The sequence below is a fragment of the Ceratotherium simum genome, chromosome 5 (genome assembly GCF_057802395.1).
Source record: "Ceratotherium simum simum isolate JZ-2026a chromosome 5, ASM5780239v1, whole genome shotgun sequence".
NCBI classification, from domain to species: Eukaryota; Metazoa; Chordata; class Mammalia; order Perissodactyla; family Rhinocerotidae; genus Ceratotherium; species Ceratotherium simum.
The window spans coordinates 41482373-41501100 of record NC_141904.1 but is presented as its reverse complement, the minus strand read 5'-3'; the positions used below and the strand labels follow the sequence as shown (position 1 = coordinate 41501100).

Below are 18728 nucleotides of genomic sequence, written 5' to 3'. Positions count from 1 at the left end.
CTGGGAATGACAACATAATCACATGACCCCGCCCAAGCCCAAGAGGGCCTCTGCTCTCACTGCCTCTCCCCACACGCTGGGCTGGCGGCTGGAGGACCCTTGGCACCAGGCACTCAGGGCCAACTTCAGCACCATCCCTGCCCTGCTCACCCGACTGCATTTCTCAGGGAACTCTGAAGTCTTTGGAGACCTTTGGGGAATTTTTTTTTACACTTTGAGTGGTGGGATGGAGAAGAATGGGAATGTTTATAACGATTATTTAATTTATTTTAAAATTTTTATTGAACACACATACATCCTGAAAAACGTACATACACATCATAAGCTGACAGCTTGACAAATTTTCACAAGCTAAAGAAACACACCTGTGTAACCCAGGAAACAGAACATCACCAGCACCCCAGAGTCCTCTCAGGCCCCCTCCTGAAAGGCAACTGCTAACTATCCTGACTCCCAACAACAGCAAACAGTTTTGTCAGTTCTTGAATTTGACGTACACGGAATCTTGCCATATGCACTTTTGCATCTGGCTCAGAGTTACATTTGTAAGATTGACCCATTTTGTTGTGTGTGGTTGAGGCTGGTTCGTTTTCATGTCTGTGTAGTATCATGTTGCGTGAATATCCCACAACGCATTTATGCTGTCTACTATCAATGGGCCTTGGATTGTTCCCAGTGTGGGGCTACTAAGCACAATGCCATGATGAATGTTTTCCTGCACATCTTTAGAGGACACGTGTACACTTTCTGTTACGCATTCCCTGAGTGGTGAGATCGCCGGGTAGCTGTGCATGCAGCTTCAGCACCTGCTGCCTAACAGGTTTTCAGAAAGGTTTACCTAACACTTATTTTTGTAGTATCCTTTTACTTGGTTGGTTCAAAGACATGGAACATATACTACATAGAACCTGGATTGTCCAGGAGGAGGCCCTCAAGCAAAGAGGCTTCAGGGTTTTCTCCTTTCTCTACTAAACAACAGCTGCTGCCCAGAGGGACAAATACACCTTAGAAACCTGGACTCCAACCTTCCTGCAAACCCGCCAGATCACTCCAATGCCACCTGTAAGAGGAACTCACTGACCTCCTAAAGCTGCCCCTCCCAGAGCTCAAGTTATTAGAAATCCCCTTCTCCCCTTAAGTGCCTCCCCGGCCCTGGTTCTGCCCGCTCTGTTCCAGACCTCTCAGTCTTGACAGTGGCTCTACATCCCCATTCTTCCCTGTCCATGCTGAAATGTCTAGAACGGTGCCACAAAGGTAGATGGGGCCATGGCCAAGGTGCAGTCATGGCCCCAGACCAGATCCTTCCCACCTACACTGCCCATGTCCTCAGGGTCCAGAGCTTGGGACACAGTCTGCAGGTTGGAGGTTAGGGTTACGGAAAGACGTCTAAGCCCTACAGTTCTAGGCCAGGAGATCAGGCTACTGCGGACAGAGCAGAGAAGCAGAAACAACCTGCTCTTGGTCTATGCCTATCTATAATTGTCCACTAAGTCACTTTCTCACCCCACCACCAGGGACCAGGCTCCACTGCCCTCCTGCATGGGGCCCCATAATACGGCCTCAACAGATAGTGCCCCGCTAGGCCTGGCCTGAAGGTTGAGAAGGGTGTCAAGCATCTCAAGGGTTAGGGCCCCTACTCCAGCAGCTCACTTACTGACTCGATATCCCAGGCCCTCGGCATGAATCCTCTTGGCCATGAATTGTCCTTCGATCAGTGCTCGAATCTCCACATCCCAGGGGAATGCTGACACCTGTCTCCAGGAGAAAGTGGGTACAAAGTGAAGAACTCTCATTGTCCATTCATGCATGTGTCTGTGTGTGTGTATTTGTGTGTGTTGTCTTTTTAAACAACAGCCCAGATTCGGAACTCATGACTCAGGCCTCCAGTGGAGCTCATGCATAGTAAGGCTCTTGAACCACTAACTGCCTGTCACACACACACACACACACACACACACGACTCACACACACATGCTCACAGCCTCACGTGTGTATCACTTTGAGGAGTCAGAGCATCAGAGAGCTCAATCTCAGGCTGCTGAGGGTTCAAGTTCTGCCTCTGCCATTCAGCTCTGCAACCTTGAACAAGTTACCTAAATCTTGCTGAGCCTCATTTTCTTTGTTAACAAAACTGAGGTGATAGGAGTACCTGTGTTTTAGGGTTGTTATAATGTTCGAATCAGACAACAGAGCCTGGTCTATATCGTGGACACTCACTAAGTGAGAGCCAGGAGCTTATGCTGAGAACTCCCAACCATGGAGCATCCTTCAAGATAACACTGATGGGCGTCAACTCTAGCCTTGCCTGTTTCACCAGCCTGAGACCCCTGATAGATGCTGCCACTCCCTCCCTCACGAACTACTCCACCTGACTCACCTACTTTCACTTCCTCAACCTGTTCCCTCTGCCTGGAAGTCTTCCCACTCTTCCCGCAGTGGAATCCTTCTCATCCTTCAAGTCTCGACCTCAAGGCCTCCTCCTCAGGGATGCTGTACCTGGTCACCCCATCTGGGGCAAGTCCCCCCAGCCCACCCCCTGCTTTCTCTGTGGTGCTTTTTTCTTTTCCTTCCTGGCCGCGTCACACATCATAATCGTATATGTGTTCATTCACTTGTTTACTATCCGTCTCCCTCCTAGACAATGGGCTCCATGGAGCAGGGACCACGTGTGTCTTGCTCTCCTTTGTGTCCCCAGTGCCTGGCACCAATCATACGTATCTGTTGATCGAATGACTGAATGAAGAAAACTACCTTCTCCTTGACAAACCTAGATGGATTTACACAAAAGAGAACAGGCATATCTTCTATGACAACAGAAACCAAATTGATCCCCCATCAGAAGACTGAGATGAACCCCCTATACTTTATATAAAGCTTTCCATTTATAATCCAACATGTAATGTCATCATCAGCCACATAATCAAACGCCAACTCTAACTGGTACAGTCACTAGACAGAGAGACTTACTGAAGCTCTCCAGACATTTACTAGGGTTGGAAACGTCTCTCAGGTCCAATCCAAAACGTGATGATGACTTTCTGGTAACTATCTCACAGAAAAGTCAATTCAAAGCAGCAAGTACGGACCAAGTCCACCCTGGGAAAGGCCACATGGTGGAGGGGAAAGCAAACAGCAGCTTTAGGGCCAGAGAAGACAGGGTTTGACCTCCCTCCACCACCTAGGCCCTCGTGACTTGGGTGCATTATTTAGCCTCTTTGGGCCTCAATTTCTCCATCTATTAAAAGGATGATAATACCAACCTCACAGAGTTGCTCTGAGAAGTAAGTGAGGAAGATACAGAAAACCACCAGCAGAACGCCTGGAACTAAACAGCACTCAACAAATACCGGCAAATGTTAGTGCCTCCCGTCCCAGAGGCTCTATCAATCAGGAAGAAATAAATTCATCTGGAGATCTGTGAGTTCTCAGGAGGTGGAGGATAAAGCTCGCCAAGGAAACAGGCTCTGTGACACTCAGTGACAGTCAGTGTGAGACATGTTAGCTCAGGGAGGATCCTTAGGTGTTCTGACTCCTCTTTATGAGAAAAGATGGCGTCTGTCTCAGATCCTGCTGACTCCCCACCATCTAAAATGCACCCTGGCATGTCAAAAATGTTTGTTATATCAATGGAAGAGTGAATAAATGAGATCCCTAAAAGTAGCATAATTTGATAGGTTATTGTTAAATTTAATCGTCAAAACTTGAGCCAATGTAGCTCCAACACCAACAACACACGTACCTCATGGTTTTCTGCACTAAACCTATGACGCCCAATAATTTCAGGGGTGATCTCCATTACGTCAAAATAAAAACCTGAAACAAGACCAGGAAGAGATTAGCTGCCAGGGGTCAAAAACAAAAGATAAGCTTCTCAAAGACTTAGAAAAGAGCAGGGTGAAATGACGCCATATCCCTGTCCCCTGAGCCCCTCTTGTCCCCCAGATGAGACCTGTGACTATTCTCAGCTCCTCTCCAGCAGGACAGAGGGGAACCTGAAAGCCTAGGCCAGATTTTCCTAGAGAAGAACTCTTCCTAACCTCACCCGGCAGCCCAGGCCAGGAGGCAGCCGCCAAACTAACCCTAGCACACCAGCAAAGGTTTGATCAAGGGAAGCACATCCCCTCCCTGCTCAGAAGGCCTGCCCCAGACGCTGGGCACTTGTCCCAACAGAACTCTGTGTCTGGGACAGAAAGTTGCATACGGATTTTTTGTTTTTATATGGATTCACCAGGGTAGAGTAGGCACTGTGGCTGCCATCTCTGATGCTGTCACCAGGGGCTTCGAGGGTGACAGAAGATGCAGCTCTGGCCTGATCTTCCACTCAGAGCATGGAGCAGCAGCCAAGAGCAGCCTCATGGCCCGACCTCACTCAGATCATGGGGCCTCACACTAGTTCGTAAGGCCCTTGGAGCAGAAGTATAGACAGACAGGGCTCCCCTTGGCTTCTCCATGGCCCTCACCCCCTACTCATGGGGGCCCAGGCCCTGTCCCTCCCACCAGCAGCTGCTGCCCCTTCACAGGCCCAGGCATCACCAAACAGCCTACCCAGGTTTCCGCCATTCCCCATCTCTGTGGACTGCAGTGCCTTAGAGAACTCGCTCCAGGAACGGGAAGCAGACTCATCGCGGATCTTCTCTCTCATGAGGGAGCCATTCTTAAAGCTGCAGAAGTGCACACAACCCTGAGAGAGGGACCCAGTGCTTGCTGATTGGACCCACGTGTTTCAGTGAGGAGTCGCAAGTAGAGGGGCTGCAGGTCAGGCTGGACCACAACCCCCAGCCAGTGCATGGCAGGGATCTGAGGTTCTCCCTCGGAGATCAGGCCCGGCACACATCCCAAGGAGTCACTGGGAAATGCACTTGTCTTGGGCTCTGTTTACAGAGGAGGTTGCCAAAAAGGACCCCAGGAAGAGACAGGGAGCTGTGGTTTCTACACCTTGTACTACCTGGACAATGGAGGGGGGATGGCTGTATTTACTAGATCTACTTATGCTCCAATGGTTCCTGGGGCTTAGAGGCTCAGAAACCTCCCTCCGTAGCTTCTAGCAGGTCTCCAAAGGCCTGTGGTCAGGACACAGAGCATATCCCTTCCGTGAGAACTGTCAGGAAGCAGGATGTCCCTACTACCACTTCTTGAAGGTCTACCACGAGCCAGACACGTCATAACAACACTATAAAGTAAACCTCTTATTCTCTCAATTTTATGAGCAAAGTGTGGCTCAGAGACGCTACAGGGCCCACCCCAGGCCACAGAGGATATAGGCGTTGGGGTCGGGATTTGAATCCAGGTTTAGGGGGAATTCCAGGTCCTGGGTTCTTCCTCACTCAGCTCTGCTGTCAGCAAGACCCAATGAGTCTGTGGGGTCTCAGCTGCTGACAAGACCCTGACTAGTAGAACGACGAGGGGTGCTCAGGATGGTGCCATACTTGCCTGCACCTCCTCCCCCCACCTCGCCTACCAGAGGAGCGCCATGTAGTGCTGGGTGTCAACTGGGTTGCAGAAGATGTGGCCTTCCAGGGCAGGTGTGGGCTCCTGGAGCCAGAGAAATAGGGTGTCGCTGGTGCCTAGGCTGACCTGGGGAGAGATGGGCAGAGGTGAGGCCTCAGTCCCTGCCTAGCCCCTGACCCTCATCACTTCCCTCCTCATGCTGCAGACCTCAGATTAAATGCCACTTCCTCAGAGAAAACTCTTCTGACCCGCCCACACCAGATGAGTCCAAAGTCAGCTCCCGGGATCCAGGCTCTCATGGATCCTGCGGGCTGATTTTTTCAAACTTGCCACAACTGCATCTAACTAATGGTTTGGGTGACAAGTGGTTCCCCAAATGACTTTCCCACTAGACCCAGCAGGTCTTTATTCATCCGGGGAGCTCAGAGTCTTCTGGCCAAGAGTCTGATCCCTCTGCCACTGTGCCTACCAAGACTGGCCACTGTCAAGGCAGGCAGGGGATCTGCTCACTCAGCAAAGGCAACTCACCTTCTAAGAGAGGAGATGTGGGCAGGTCTTGGGGCCTCGGTCTCCCTATCCCCTCCCTCAGCTACCTTTTGGGACCAGCAGACCCTCTGATAGGCAGCAAAGATGCTGCCGAGACCCAGCACTCATGTCCCCCAGGGCAGAGAGAGCTGACTCTGCCTCTCTAGGAGTGTGAGAAGTTACCTTACCGCAATGTCACCTTCCTCCAGCCTCATGCCTGCCAGCGATGCTGAGAATGGGAAGGGAGCCTCTGGTTAGCTGGAGGTCACATGGAAGCCACAAAGCAAACCACCCCTCTGTCATCCCCAAGATGGGAGCACAGCCCCCACGTCTCACCCCCACACACATGCTAGGGTAGAGGCAGGAACAGGGTGAGCTCCAAGGGAAGGCGCTAAGGGAAGCTCCCAGGGAAGGAGGCCCCAAGGGAAGCTCCCAGGGGTGAGAAGGTAGAGTCTCTGGGGTCAGGGGCTCTGATTTGGGCTGGGAAGCCTCTCCTAAAGGGGTCCAAACTCCCCACCCACAGTCAGAGGCTGCCACAAGTGCAGAGAACCAAGGCGGCCAAGTCAAAACACCAGGATGCACATGGCAGAGAAAGACAAAGGCGAGGCAGGAGTGAGGGGCTGTCTTCCACCCCAGTGGAATGGAAGGGACGAAGTTCTGTTGGCTGTCTGTCCCCCTTAGATGTGAGGCCCACAACAGCGATCTTTATCCGCCTTGTTCACTGAGGTCCTCTGGAACTGAAGGAAGGCCTTAGTAGGTAGCACGCAGTAGGTGCTCACTGAACGTCAAGTGAATGAATGAATGAGTGAGCAGAAGGAGAAACGTGGGGAAGAACAGGTGTACTCAAGCATTGCTGGCGAGGTACAATCAGCGGTGTGTGTCACAGCCTTGGATCCAGGAATCCTACCTCTGGTAATTATCCTAGAAGGACAAGGGACAAGACAGGATGTGCATCTCAACACTGTTTGTATTGTCCAAACATGGAAGCCATGCTAACCTCCAACCACAGGAGACTGGAAGAATAAATGCTGAGACAAGTGAACCCTAGAAAGCCATTAAAATGATGTTGCACGACAATATTGCCCAAGTTGGAATAAAATATGTTTATTTATGAGCATAGAAAGAAAGTTGGAAGGACAGCCATCGAAATTCTAACTGTGGTTGTTTCTGGGTTAAGGATTACGGATGATTTTTACATTCTTCCTTTGGTTTGTCAGCATTTAAAATTGTTTTCTGCAGTGAAGTATCCCTTGTGAATAAGAAAAAAGCATGATGAGCCTTTGTTAGTCTGTTTGCTTGTTATTGTTGTTCTAACGAAGGAGCAACTAATGTATTACTTAAGGCAGCAGTAAACTAAAGGTCAGACTTAGGGAGAGACTGGCTGAAGGCTAGCCACCTGGTATGTCCAATATTCAGCCAACATTCAGCCTGAAACCAAAGTCTAAGAGGAAGGATTAGATAGCCGCTTCTTTGTCATTCTCACTCAAACATGCCCAGAAGCTCACACTTCAGTGGTTAAAAAGCAGGCCCATTATTCTCCCTGACATTCTTCTAGTTGATAAAGTAGGTATAAGAATACACATTTTCCTAATGAGATTCCATGAAGTTATTTTCATTTTGAAAGGAAGACAGATGTGGCCCACAAAGTGGAGAAGTTTCCTGAATCGGTGATTGTACACTGACTATTCTTTTCTGAGGGAGGCTAGACCTCCCAGCCATTAGGGCTGACAGGAACTGGTGCCTGAGCGTCCCCTGGGAGCCTGGGGCACCAGAACATGCACATTGCGGGCCAGAGCCTCTCAAAGCAGGCACCCAGGGGACAGAGCAACAGGCTTCCTATCTCACTGCTGCTGAAATCTGGCCACTTATCCAGCAGCCTCCATCTCCCTTTCACCTCTGGATCAGGATCACTAGGGTCCCTTCCCCAAAACCTGCTCTGTTTGGCTTTGTGCTTTGACAACAGGGATCCGTGTGAGAGTCTATGGAAACTGCTCAGGGACAGGGAGGGCCCTTGTCTGGCTCCTGGGGGTTCCCTCCAGATGCCAGAGCCCGGCCATCCCAAGAGGGATGGGTCACAGCCAGGACACTGATGCAACCACAAGTGTGGCAGGGAAGTCCCAACTGTGCCCTCATGCCCAAAGCAGACAGGACCAAAGCAGACCTAGGAGCACCACAAGTGTTATTCGCAGTGGTGGCAGTGACAGTAGAAGCAGCAGCTTAAATGTTTTTTCCTGGTCACAAAGGTATACATAGACAATGCAGAAAATATGGAACATAATAATAATCATTATCATCATAATTATGAAGATCATAATCAAAATTGATTGAACTGATGATCAAAATCAATCATCATAATTATGATGGATGAGTTTTGTTTTTTTTTTTGTGAGGAAGATCAGCCCTGTGCTAACATCTGCCAATCCTCCTCTTTTTTTTTTGCTGAGGAACACTGGCCCTGGGCTAACCTCCATGCCCATCCTCCTCCACTTTATATGGGATGCCGCCACAGCATGGCTTGCCAAGCGGTGCGTCCATGCGCAACGAGGATCCCATCCGGTGAACCCCAGGGCCGCCGCAGCAGAGCGCGTGCACTTAACTGCTTGCGCCACTGGGCCGGCCCCCTGATGGATGAGTTTTAACAAACACCTTCAGCTCCACTTCTAGGCAGACAACTCCCCTCCCAGACACGTGCATCTCTCTCTTATTTATTGATTTATTTTTGACGTTCACGTCCTTCTCATCTGTACAACCAATAGGAGGTAAGTACAGGGAGGCTGATGGGTGTGGAAAGTGGAAGAAAGGCTGAAGTCAGAAAATAACTGAAAATAAATGTTTTTAAAAGGAGTTGGAAATAGAAGAAATAGAGCCCCACACTCCCTGACCACAGAGAGAAGCAGGAGTGGTTCTCAGAAGGGAAGAGACTCCCCGTGACAGTAGACCCGGACTCCACCCATGCAGCAGCCCAAATCCTCTTACATGCAGTAGGAACGGCTACCTAGGAGGGCAATTTAGGGTAGAGTTGCCAGATAAAATATAGGACGCTCAGTGAAATCTGAACATCAGAGAAACAATATTTGGGACATACTTACACTGAAAAATCATTTGTTGTTATCTGAAATTAAGAATATTGCACAGGACACACTTATACTACATAATTACGCGTTGTTCCTCTGGAATTCAAATTTCACTGGGTGTCCTGTATTTGTAGTTACTATATCTGGCAACCCTGACCAGGGGCTCGCTAGGAAAAGGGCTGCAGAGTGGGGTCCAGGGGCAGCAGTCTGGGGGTACCAGCGTGGCCACCTGGCCTTTCTTCAGAGACCTGATGGCCCCTCCAGGCTTGAGCCTCAGGAAGCCCTGGAGGAGAAGAGGAGGAGGAAGAGAAGAGCCCAGGGGAGGAGAGAAGGTGTGTGGATGAGGAATGTCATACCTATAGATCAAATGACCAGGGTGGAGACTCAAAACTGTTCTAGAAGAAGGGATGGAGGAACTGAGGTGTTTAGCTTGGAAGAGAAGAGGCAGTTGAGGAGGGGTGGGCACAACTGCCTTCCTCAGTCGCTGATCAGTTTTCACCTGGGGGGGCGGCCCTGAGTGGCTCCTGAGGGCAGAGTCAGGGCCAAGGTGGGGCAGGTACAAGGAGTCTGATTTCAGGCCAGCAGTGGGGCAGGCAGCCAGCGTGGGAGGGGTCCCACCACAGAAGGGCTTACCAAGAGGCCGGATGGGCGTTCTGAAATGTCCAGCATGGACCAAGTCGGGTTGCTTGGGGAATGAAATCCCCGAGGTACTCACCTGGGTTGTCCCCAGTGAAGGCCACCACTTTGCATCCTGGAGGAAATCCATAGCGCTGGACATAGTAGGAAGAAATGGCTCCCTGAGGAGAAAAAGCAAGCACGCTCTGCTGAGGCAAATCCCCCTACTCGGCACAGCTGGCCACACCTCAGGCCATGGGAATGTTACCAGCTCCAGGCCACTGAGCCTGGAGTCGCATCACTCTCCGTCGCAACCCAGGGGTGTCCCTCCTGTTCACAAGATGCCAGAAGAGCCCGGCACAGGTTTGGAACCACGAACATGAGGCCATCCCACCGCCTCAAAGACCACTTGATTTTGAAATTCAAGGCAGCTAAAACAAACCAATCCCCAACTTGTATTTGCTTTGCAACCTCCAAATCCTGGATATAGCATTAAAAATAAACACATTAGTAACAAGAGGACATCAGTAAGCAAACTCATGGAAGCAGACAATGCCTGACACGCAGGCTCTATCAGCCCAGCAATCAGATTAAGAGTAATGGGACACGCAAGTGCAGAGGTCACCGTTCTAAGGAAAATAAACCAAAAAAAGGCAGTGTGGGGGAGGGGACTCCAGGGCCACAGAGCAAACTTTTCTTCCCTTAAGGACGCCCTTCCTCAAGCTCTGCGCTGGCCTCCCTGCACACGCTGGATGATGAGGGTGTGGCTTTGAGATTCTGTTCACGGTGGCAAAGGCTGTTTTCAGCATGTCAGTGTTGATCTCAGAAAAGTGCATCTGTGGCCAGGCCTCGAGATAGCCCAGTCATCCTCACAGCCCACCCCTCCCAGCTCCACGACTCTCCCCAGGCCTCAGGGACCCTTCCTGCTTCATAGCCAACACTCTGTCCCACCCCAGATTTCTGGTTGTTCTGGCTGTGTGGCATGTGCTCCCCGCCAAAAGGCCCTGAGAGCAGGGTCCAGGTCTCTCTCTACTCCATTCTCCCCACAGAACAGCCAAGAACTTAGCCTGTCACTGAGGAGAAACCAGGGCGTTCACAGCCAGCGTCTATTCCGATGGGAGTGCCACACTCATGGTTAAATGTTTTTAATATTACCGTGGGACCAGGTACTATCTTAAGCACTTTAAATGCACGAATTCTTTTATTCTGTACAATAGCCCCAGGAGACAGAAAGTATTACTACTCCCATTGTTCCAGGAACAATGGAAATGACAAGGAAACTGAGGCACAGACTAAAGTCACAGAGCCGGTTAGTGGTAGAGCCAGGATTCCATACCAGGCAGTCTGGCACCAGGGCCTGTGCTCTGCCAGGCTCACTGGCATTTCTTTTTATTTTCTCCAGATTGCCTGCTTCAAGCCTCAGTGGTAGTCCCTAGCCCTAAAATTTTAACATTCTGTCCATTTTTTCCTAAAGTGCGCAATCACTTTAGGACTTACGCCGTCAATTTTTTTTCCTATTCTAAAAAATTTCTAGTGGAATCTTCCAAAGTCCCCCCCACTGCCATGAGGCAGTAATCTATATACGTACCTGAGTGCCTACTAAGTGCAAGGCACTGATCCAGACCCTTTGCTTTGACCATGTCAAACACTTGTCTTATACTAAACTGAAAATCCCATGTGTGTACGCCTGTGTGTAAATGAATGAATGAGTGTGAGTATGAGAGTGTGTGTGCGTGTGTACTGCACTGCTTCCCTAATAGCTGCCGACATCACCAGAAAGGGACCTACCACAACTGAGCAGGATGGTACTGGGGAGCCAAGCTTTTCCTCTAAATGAGGTGCGCAGGCACCGAGGCAAGCCTGCGACCAGACCTTGTCCTGGATCTGCAACAAATTCATTCCAGAACCTAAGGAAGGAAGAAAACAAGAAATATAAACAGGACCTTTTGTAGAAATGCACAAATCTAGCCGAGAACAGATCATTCTCCCACAGCAAACTTATACCTGGAGCTCTTTCCCAATGGAATGTATACAACATGACTGGGTCATTCTGAAACCAGAGAACCAGAGGCCAGCAGGGCCTTTGGAAACACACGGCCCCACCACCTCCTCCAAATACGCCTCACAGGCTCAGACATCACAGCTGATCTGGAAACCTGCTGCTCTAAGGCCTGGCCGCGGGAGGGGAACTACGAGCAATATGTTGACTGGGAACTGCTCTTCATGGCCCCTGGGGTTCGAGGTGTCTACTCGGAGGCAGCCCTGGTGCTGACAGGGGTCAGCCCTCAGGGACTGCCCAATCACATCTAACTTTCCAAGGAAAGCTCTCGGACTCCTCTAAACTTCCTCATGCTCGTCACTAAGATCAGCTCGCTACGTCATTCCTACAATGATCTACTTCTCCCGAGGTTTCCTGAGGATGGGACAGAGGAGAGAACCCAGAGCACATGTGGGGAGGGCCCTCCTCCTCCTCCACCGGGCCAAGGTGGAAGCAGACAGAGCTGGGCTGGGAGGTCGATGGAGTCACTGCCCATGTGAGGAGGCTAGACAGCTGGTAAATTAGGAGGTGACTTCTCAGGTGAGAGTGAGGGAAGCGGAGTGGAGGGCCCAGCTGAGGTTGAAGAACACAAACCTCTGGAATGCCTACAGTGGTGGGACTTTCCCCAGCAGAGCTTAACAGCCCCGGGGTAGACACAGGCGATTCCAGGTTTAGGGTGCTGCTGGTCTGAGTTCTACGGAGCTAGCTCTAGGAAGCTTGGGGACCACTCCTTAGTCACCTTATTTTCTCCCCCTGAAAACTAGAATAATTCTTGGCATACAACAGCACTCAAAAACTTCGGGCGAATTCCCAGGAGGCTCAGAGCATTCCAAGACTCTTTTCTGAAGCAACGTTCACAGGTCTGGGCTCTTGCTCTGCACTCTCCTCTCCTCTGCTGTTCACAATCCTTTTAGTCTAGGCTTATCCAAGAGTTCCTTCAGCAACCTCCTCCCAGCTTTCCTTCCTTATTGGGATCATTCACATTTATTTTTTGACAAGGTTTTGATCCCAGAAGCTCACAACTCTCATGAGTTCCTCAAAAGTGAACAAAAACTTCAATAAATAACTCCTTGTGGGAGCCAGGCTCCAAGACGGCCCCTGCTCACCCCCAAGTCCTGGTGTTCACCCTTGTGAGGTCCCTGCCTCCCTGTATTTAGGTAGGTCTGTGTGACCAGTAGGATGGAGCAGAAGTGATGGTATGTCACCTTCAAGATGAGGGTGTAAAAGACTCTGCAGGCTCTGCTTAGCCACTCTCTCCTTCTCTCATCCCTCACTTGGGGGAAACCCAGCTGCACTGACATTAATAGTCTTATGAGAGGCCCACATGGTGAGAAACTGAGGCATCTGGCTCTGGAAGTGGATCCTCAAGCCTCAGTCAAGCCTTTAGATGACCGCAGCCCCGGCTGCCAGCTCGCCTGTCAACTCATGAGAGATCCTGAGCCAGAAGCACCCAGCTAAGCTGCTCCCTGATTACTGACCTTCAGAAACTCTGTGAAATAATGAACATCTGTGGTCTTCAGCTGCTAAGTGTTGGGGGCATTTGTGACACAGCACAAGATAACTAATACTGAGGCCGGCCCGGTGGCGCAAGCGGTTAAGTGCACGTGCTCCGCTGCGGCAGCCCGGGGTTCGCCGGTTCGGATCCCGGGTGTGCACCGACGCACTGCTTGTTAAGTCATGCTGTGGTGGCGTCCCATATAAAGTAGAGGAAGATGGGTATGGATGTTAGCCCAGGGCCAGTCTTCCTCAGCAAAAAAGAGGAGGATTGGCATTGGATGTTAGCTCAGGGCTGGTCTTCCTCACACACACACACACACAAAAAAGATAACTAATACACTCCCTTTCTGTGTGTAACAGATGATAGGACTGAAAGATTGGCACCCACCCAGGGTAGATGAGGCTCACACTGCTCGCACACCCGCCCACTTTGCAGGCACACACCCAGGACTCTGAAGGCTTACCATCACTGTAGTCAATCGGGGAGTAAGACCCAAGGAATAGGGAAGCAGCAAAACTACTGACCAAAGAAATTCTCTGTAAAAGAAAGAAATGCAGTGAGATACGACTCACTTCCACACACTGCATGTTAACTTCTAAGATTAAAAAGGCACTTAATTTCAACATGAGCTGATCATTTTCTAATTATTCAGAGAACTGAATACTTCTGACATACACACACAACATGAGAAGAGTTTTAAATTGGGGAAGGAAGTGGAAACCTGGAGCAAGATGCCCCAGTAATGGCAGTGACTGAGTATCCCAGACAAGAGCATTTTGAGCAGCTGGAATACCAAGAACCAACTCCCTGGGAGAGCACCTCACTCTGCAGTTTCTGACGGGCCATAAAACTGTCAAGTTCAACAAAGACAAAAAACAACAAGCCCTGTGAAAACACCAGGCTTAGGGAAGTGGGTTTTCCACCCGGACTCCATATGCCGGGGAGCACGGTGCCCTGACTTCCTTCCTCCACTTCTGCGGTCTTTATAACCAGTCACAAAGGAAGTGGGATGTGTGACCACAGGACTCAGAACTGACAAGGACACTCTCGGGGGTTCAGAACAAGTGTAAGTGAAACCTGGCCCATCAGAAGACACAGACCCCACACATGAGGCGAGGAATTGATAATGGATTTCAAATGTCGGCCTGAAGGTCTGTGCTTCCACATGGGAATCGTGGCCCTTGGACAGGGGAGAGAATGCCCTCACGTCCTGTCCCCTTCAGGTCACCTTTGTTCCACACACAGAATTCGGAGTGAGTTTTTCATTGCCCCTGCCACCCAAAACCGACATTAAGGGCTAATGCTGCAGAGCAATCTGGAACCTTGAATCATTCAATAATAAACTGCATGTTAACTTCTAAGATTAAAAAGGCACTTAGCTTCAGCATGAGCTGATCATTTTCTAATTATTCAGAGATGAAAATCACCAGCCAGGGTGTCAAGCTGCTTCTCAGGCAGCATTAAGGGCTGGCTTTCAGCAACTGCAGATCAAGGAAGGAATCTGGGTGTCTGGGATGCAGGCTCTGGCTGAAGGGCCACAGCTGGGGACACATCTTTCCAGGTTTCCACGCTTCCAAAGAAAACAATGACCCCACACCAACCAAGTGCCTGGTCACCATGTGCATTAACCATACAGGAAACTGAGTGGACAGAGCCTAAAGGGCAGCCAGCTCTCCCTCTCAGGTGGTCCCAGGAAGACACCAGTCCCCACTGCTCCCACCCTGATCCTGACCTCCACCCCTTCTGGACAGGAGAGCCCCCGACTTCTCTTTCCCACAATTCCATTCTTTCCCTCCTCTTTGGAAATAGCCTAACAACGAGAAAAAAGCAAATTGAATATATCGTTTTTTGTTTTTTGTGAGGAAGATTGGCCCTGAGCTAACATCTGCCAATCCTCCTCTTTTTGCTGAGGAAGACTGGCCCTGGGCTAACATCCATGCCCATCTTCCTCCACTTTATATGGGACACTGCCACAGCATGGCTTGACAAGCTGTGCATTGGTGCGCACCTAGGATCCGAACCGGTGAACCCCGGGCCACCACAGCAGAGCACGCACACTTAACCACTTGCGCCACCGGGCCAGCCCCGAATATATCGTTTTTAAGGTCTGCTAATCACTGTTTTTAGCCAATGTACACGAGATGTATTTATGCTAAAGGTAAGTATTATAAAAGGAATTCAACTGTGACTTTCAATCAAATAGGAATGTTTAACCAACCTCTGTGTGTGAGTAGGCCTCAGGGTTCTGCTGGTAAATCTTTGCGATTTGGTTTCCTGTAAAACGCTGGAAAAAGAGTGAAGATTCTAAAAAACCCAAATCCTAAGTGGAATGATCAACTCCATAAAGTGAGTTTAGTGTGGCATGCTCTAGATATTGGTTAATATAATGAAAGCTTTTAAAAAGCCTCAAATGTGGAAATGTTTGCTATCTGCCGAACACTCTGAGTGAATAAGCCCTGCTCCTCACACAGCGTGGTCGGTGACTGACCAAGGGCACCCGTGCAGGCGACTCAAGTACTTTCCCCACCCACATTCTTTTCACTTCAGGTGGCCCAAGTAGGGTTGGCCCTATCCCCAAACCCGCCACTCCAGTGAGGGTCGCATGACCCAAGCTGGGCCAATTGTAGCCACCCCTGGGACTGTGGCTGAAGCCAGCAGGAAAGAGACACTCTTTTCTTTTAACTTTGCCGGGAGCTGCACTAAGTGTCTTACATGCATTGACTCCTTTCAGCTTCAAAACTACCCAAAATGTAAGTCCTATTTTTATTCCCAGGTTAGAGAGGCTGAAACCGAGGTGCCATCATTACCCCCATACATAGCAGCTCGATATGAGGAGCACAGCCGTGTTCACACCTCGGCTCTGACCTGGGGACATGCTGGAGGAGGCCTGCCCTTGCTCAACGGGCAGCACAGGGAGGCAGGATGACCTTGATCAGAATCAGGGACCAGAGTGCCCAGTCAAGGCTCCACACAGCTTCATGTGATCCTTATGGGGGCAGGTCACCAGCTGTCCTCCCAGACACCCAGGGAGAAGGGCCCAGAGCCAGCAACCAGACCTTTCTCCCCGGACCAGCCTCAGTCCCCAGCTCGTGGTGGCCGCTGCCCACCTCATAGGCGCGGGACCCGGTGAGGCAGCTGAGAGCCTGGGCCCCACCCACAGCGGCCTCCAGATGGCGGCACTGGGCTGTGGTGCTGGAGTCCATCCACACTGGGCAGTCACTGATGGAGAAACAGGCCTGGAGAGAAGGGACAAAGGCACAGGCTTGAGCTCTGCCTGCTGATTCTGGGGGCCACCCCAACGCTGGCAGTGACACTGCCCATCACAGCAGGTGTGAGCACCTCTTCTCTGGATGTGACCTTGGAAGACCCATGGACAAGCTCTGCATGCCCAAACCTGGCCTGGCCCAGTGGGATCTCTCCCCAGAAAGCTCAAGGTTGAAGGTCCTGGTGAGGGTGCCTGAGCACTGCAGGTGACACAGAGATGGGCAGGGAAGGACGACGGCTGCAGCAAAGGGCAGCTCTGCCGGGGCATCTAGAGCCCAGGAGAAAAGGAGAGACCAGAGCCTGGCTTCCCTGCATCACCAGGAGGCATCATGTCCTGGGGAGAGATTCCTGAGGGCGGAACCAGCCAGAGTCATGCCGGGCAGGAGGGGACCCATGTAATGAGGGCTGTTAGCCCTGTCTAGAAACCAGGTACATCCATCGCAGGGAGGCAGGGCAGACCATGCTCACAGGACTGCTGCCCAAGCAACCTGCCTACACCCTTGACAATGTGCAAAAGCCCCAGACTTCAGGGCCCACAAGGCTCAGGGCCCTTCTCCCCACTCTACAAAATTTCTTTGACTCCTGCAACATGCCCACAGTTACCTGCAGCTGTTCACGTAACGGGAGGTCTGGTGACAGGCTTGTCAGCACCTGGCTGGCCCCAGTCTTCCAGTATACACTTCCATGTTGCTGTCAAGGGAAAACCCAAGCACATGCTCATGTGGCCACACAGCGGTGTCACAGCCTCCTGCAGACCCAGAAAGACCCCAGGCCACAGGCCAAAGAACTGGGCTCCAAGCCCACCGGTACCACTTCTTAGTCACAGAGCTCATCGCCCTTATGAGACTTGGTTTTCATTTCTATAAAATGGGGAGGAATTCTGCTCTGTCTACCTCAAAACTTGTAGGAAGGGTCCAAGAAAGAATTATTGGTCTGGATTTTGGTGCCTTTGTAAAACTGTATTTAAATTTATTGCTCATAATATTACCTGAAATGCACTCATTCAGTCACTTATTCATTCATTCAACAAACATTTATTTAGCACCCAGATCATGCCAGGCATGGGACAGATGAATAAGGTAGTATTGTCCTTATGCTGCAGGATACTGGAGTTGAGTCAGGGAAAAAGACATAAACGTATAATTATAAAACCCTGGAGGTGCAGTGACAGGGCTGTGGGAACACAGAGGAGGGGCATTGAGCCAGCTGGGAGTACAGATGGGTAGAGGTGGACGTGATATTTAGCAAAAGATCCCAGAATTGAGTGTGTGGATGCTCCATGCGGAGAGTAACCACAGGTGAAAGAGCCTGGCAGGTGCAGGGAAGGGTGGCATTCTAAGCAGCAGGCCTGAGGCTGGGGCAGGAGGTAGGTGATGGGGCTGGAGGGTGAGGTGGCAGTCTGAGCACCAGGGCCTTGACATCCATGCTTAGAAGGTTGGGGTTTATATTGAGATGGTGGGAACTCTGGATTAGCAGAGGAATGACGTGGCCAGGGATGAATATATGAAAAAGCCTGTGGGAGTCATGGCGAAGTAGGCTGGAGGCAGGGAGGCCAAAGCAGAGGCCCAGAGGAAATGATGGGTACTAGGCCTGGGGCAACAGAGGCGGAGTTGGAGAAGACTTGGTAGATTCAAGAGTCATGTACAAATCAACGTGGGGACCCCCTGGATGGACGCGAGGGTGGGAAGATGGAGGAGTCAAGGATGACGCTTGGGTTGTGGCCCTGGGTGGATTGGGAGAATTGCCCGAGAAAGGGAAGCAGAGGAAGACAAGATTTGGGAGGAGACAGAGTGCTCAGTCTAGGACATGATAAGTTTGAGGTGTTCATGGGACACCTGGCCATGGGGGTGGGCAGACACCTAGGAGGGAGAGGGTGTCCAGGCCCAGGGTTCAGGTGAGAGAAGCAGATAAGATCCCCCAGGGAATCTGTTCAGTTTAACAAGGACAGAAGTAACAAATTCCTGTTAGGTCAGGGGGAAGAAGAGGCATCTCCGGAAAAATTAGCAAGCGCTCTCTAACAAGGATGTGAAAACGCACTAATCCAGCATGGAGCAAAGTGATTTGGAGGATGAGACTGACTTGAGTCCTAACTCCCCCTCGTAGCAGCCATGTGACCTTGGGCAAGCGATGTCACCTCTCTGTGCTTCAGTTTCCCCATGTAAATGGCAAGGATAATAAAAACAGTAGCTAAAACTTAAGTAAGGTCTTTTATGTACTAAGCACTATTCTATGTATTTAACACTCACATTGATCCTATGGCAGATGA

The 18728-nt window shown here is 50.6% G+C and overlaps 1 protein-coding gene across 8 annotated transcripts in view; it reads right to left on the bottom strand.

Moving 5' to 3' along the window:
• XYLB (xylulokinase) overlaps positions 1 to 18728 on the bottom strand; it is a 48614-nt gene that overhangs the window by 17152 nt on the left and 12734 nt on the right. For 3 of the 8 annotated variants that reach the window (XR_015552197.1, XM_087430732.1, XM_087430733.1), the window contains exons 5-16: positions 17066 to 17152; positions 16255 to 16434; positions 15417 to 15482; positions 14931 to 15008; positions 13662 to 13734; positions 11451 to 11569; positions 9763 to 9844; positions 6162 to 6202; positions 5459 to 5574; positions 4546 to 4661; positions 3740 to 3813; positions 1655 to 1751 (exon numbers count right to left, since the gene is read on the bottom strand). Coding sequence is in view for 7 of the 8 variants with exons in the window: in XM_087430732.1 (XP_087286858.1) it covers positions 1655 to 1751; positions 3740 to 3813; positions 4546 to 4661; positions 5459 to 5574; positions 6162 to 6202; positions 9763 to 9844; positions 11451 to 11569; positions 13662 to 13734; positions 14931 to 15008; positions 15417 to 15482; positions 16255 to 16434; positions 17066 to 17152 (1129 nt within the window). In the remaining variant the exon portion in view is untranslated. The remainder of the gene's footprint in view (positions 1 to 1654; positions 1752 to 3739; positions 3814 to 4545; positions 4662 to 5458; positions 5575 to 6161; positions 6203 to 9762; positions 9845 to 11450; positions 11570 to 13661; positions 13735 to 14930; positions 15009 to 15416; positions 15483 to 16254; positions 16435 to 17065; positions 17153 to 18728) is intronic. The other 5 variants (XM_087430736.1, XM_004419515.3, XM_087430734.1 and 2 more) reach the window with 4 other exon arrangements.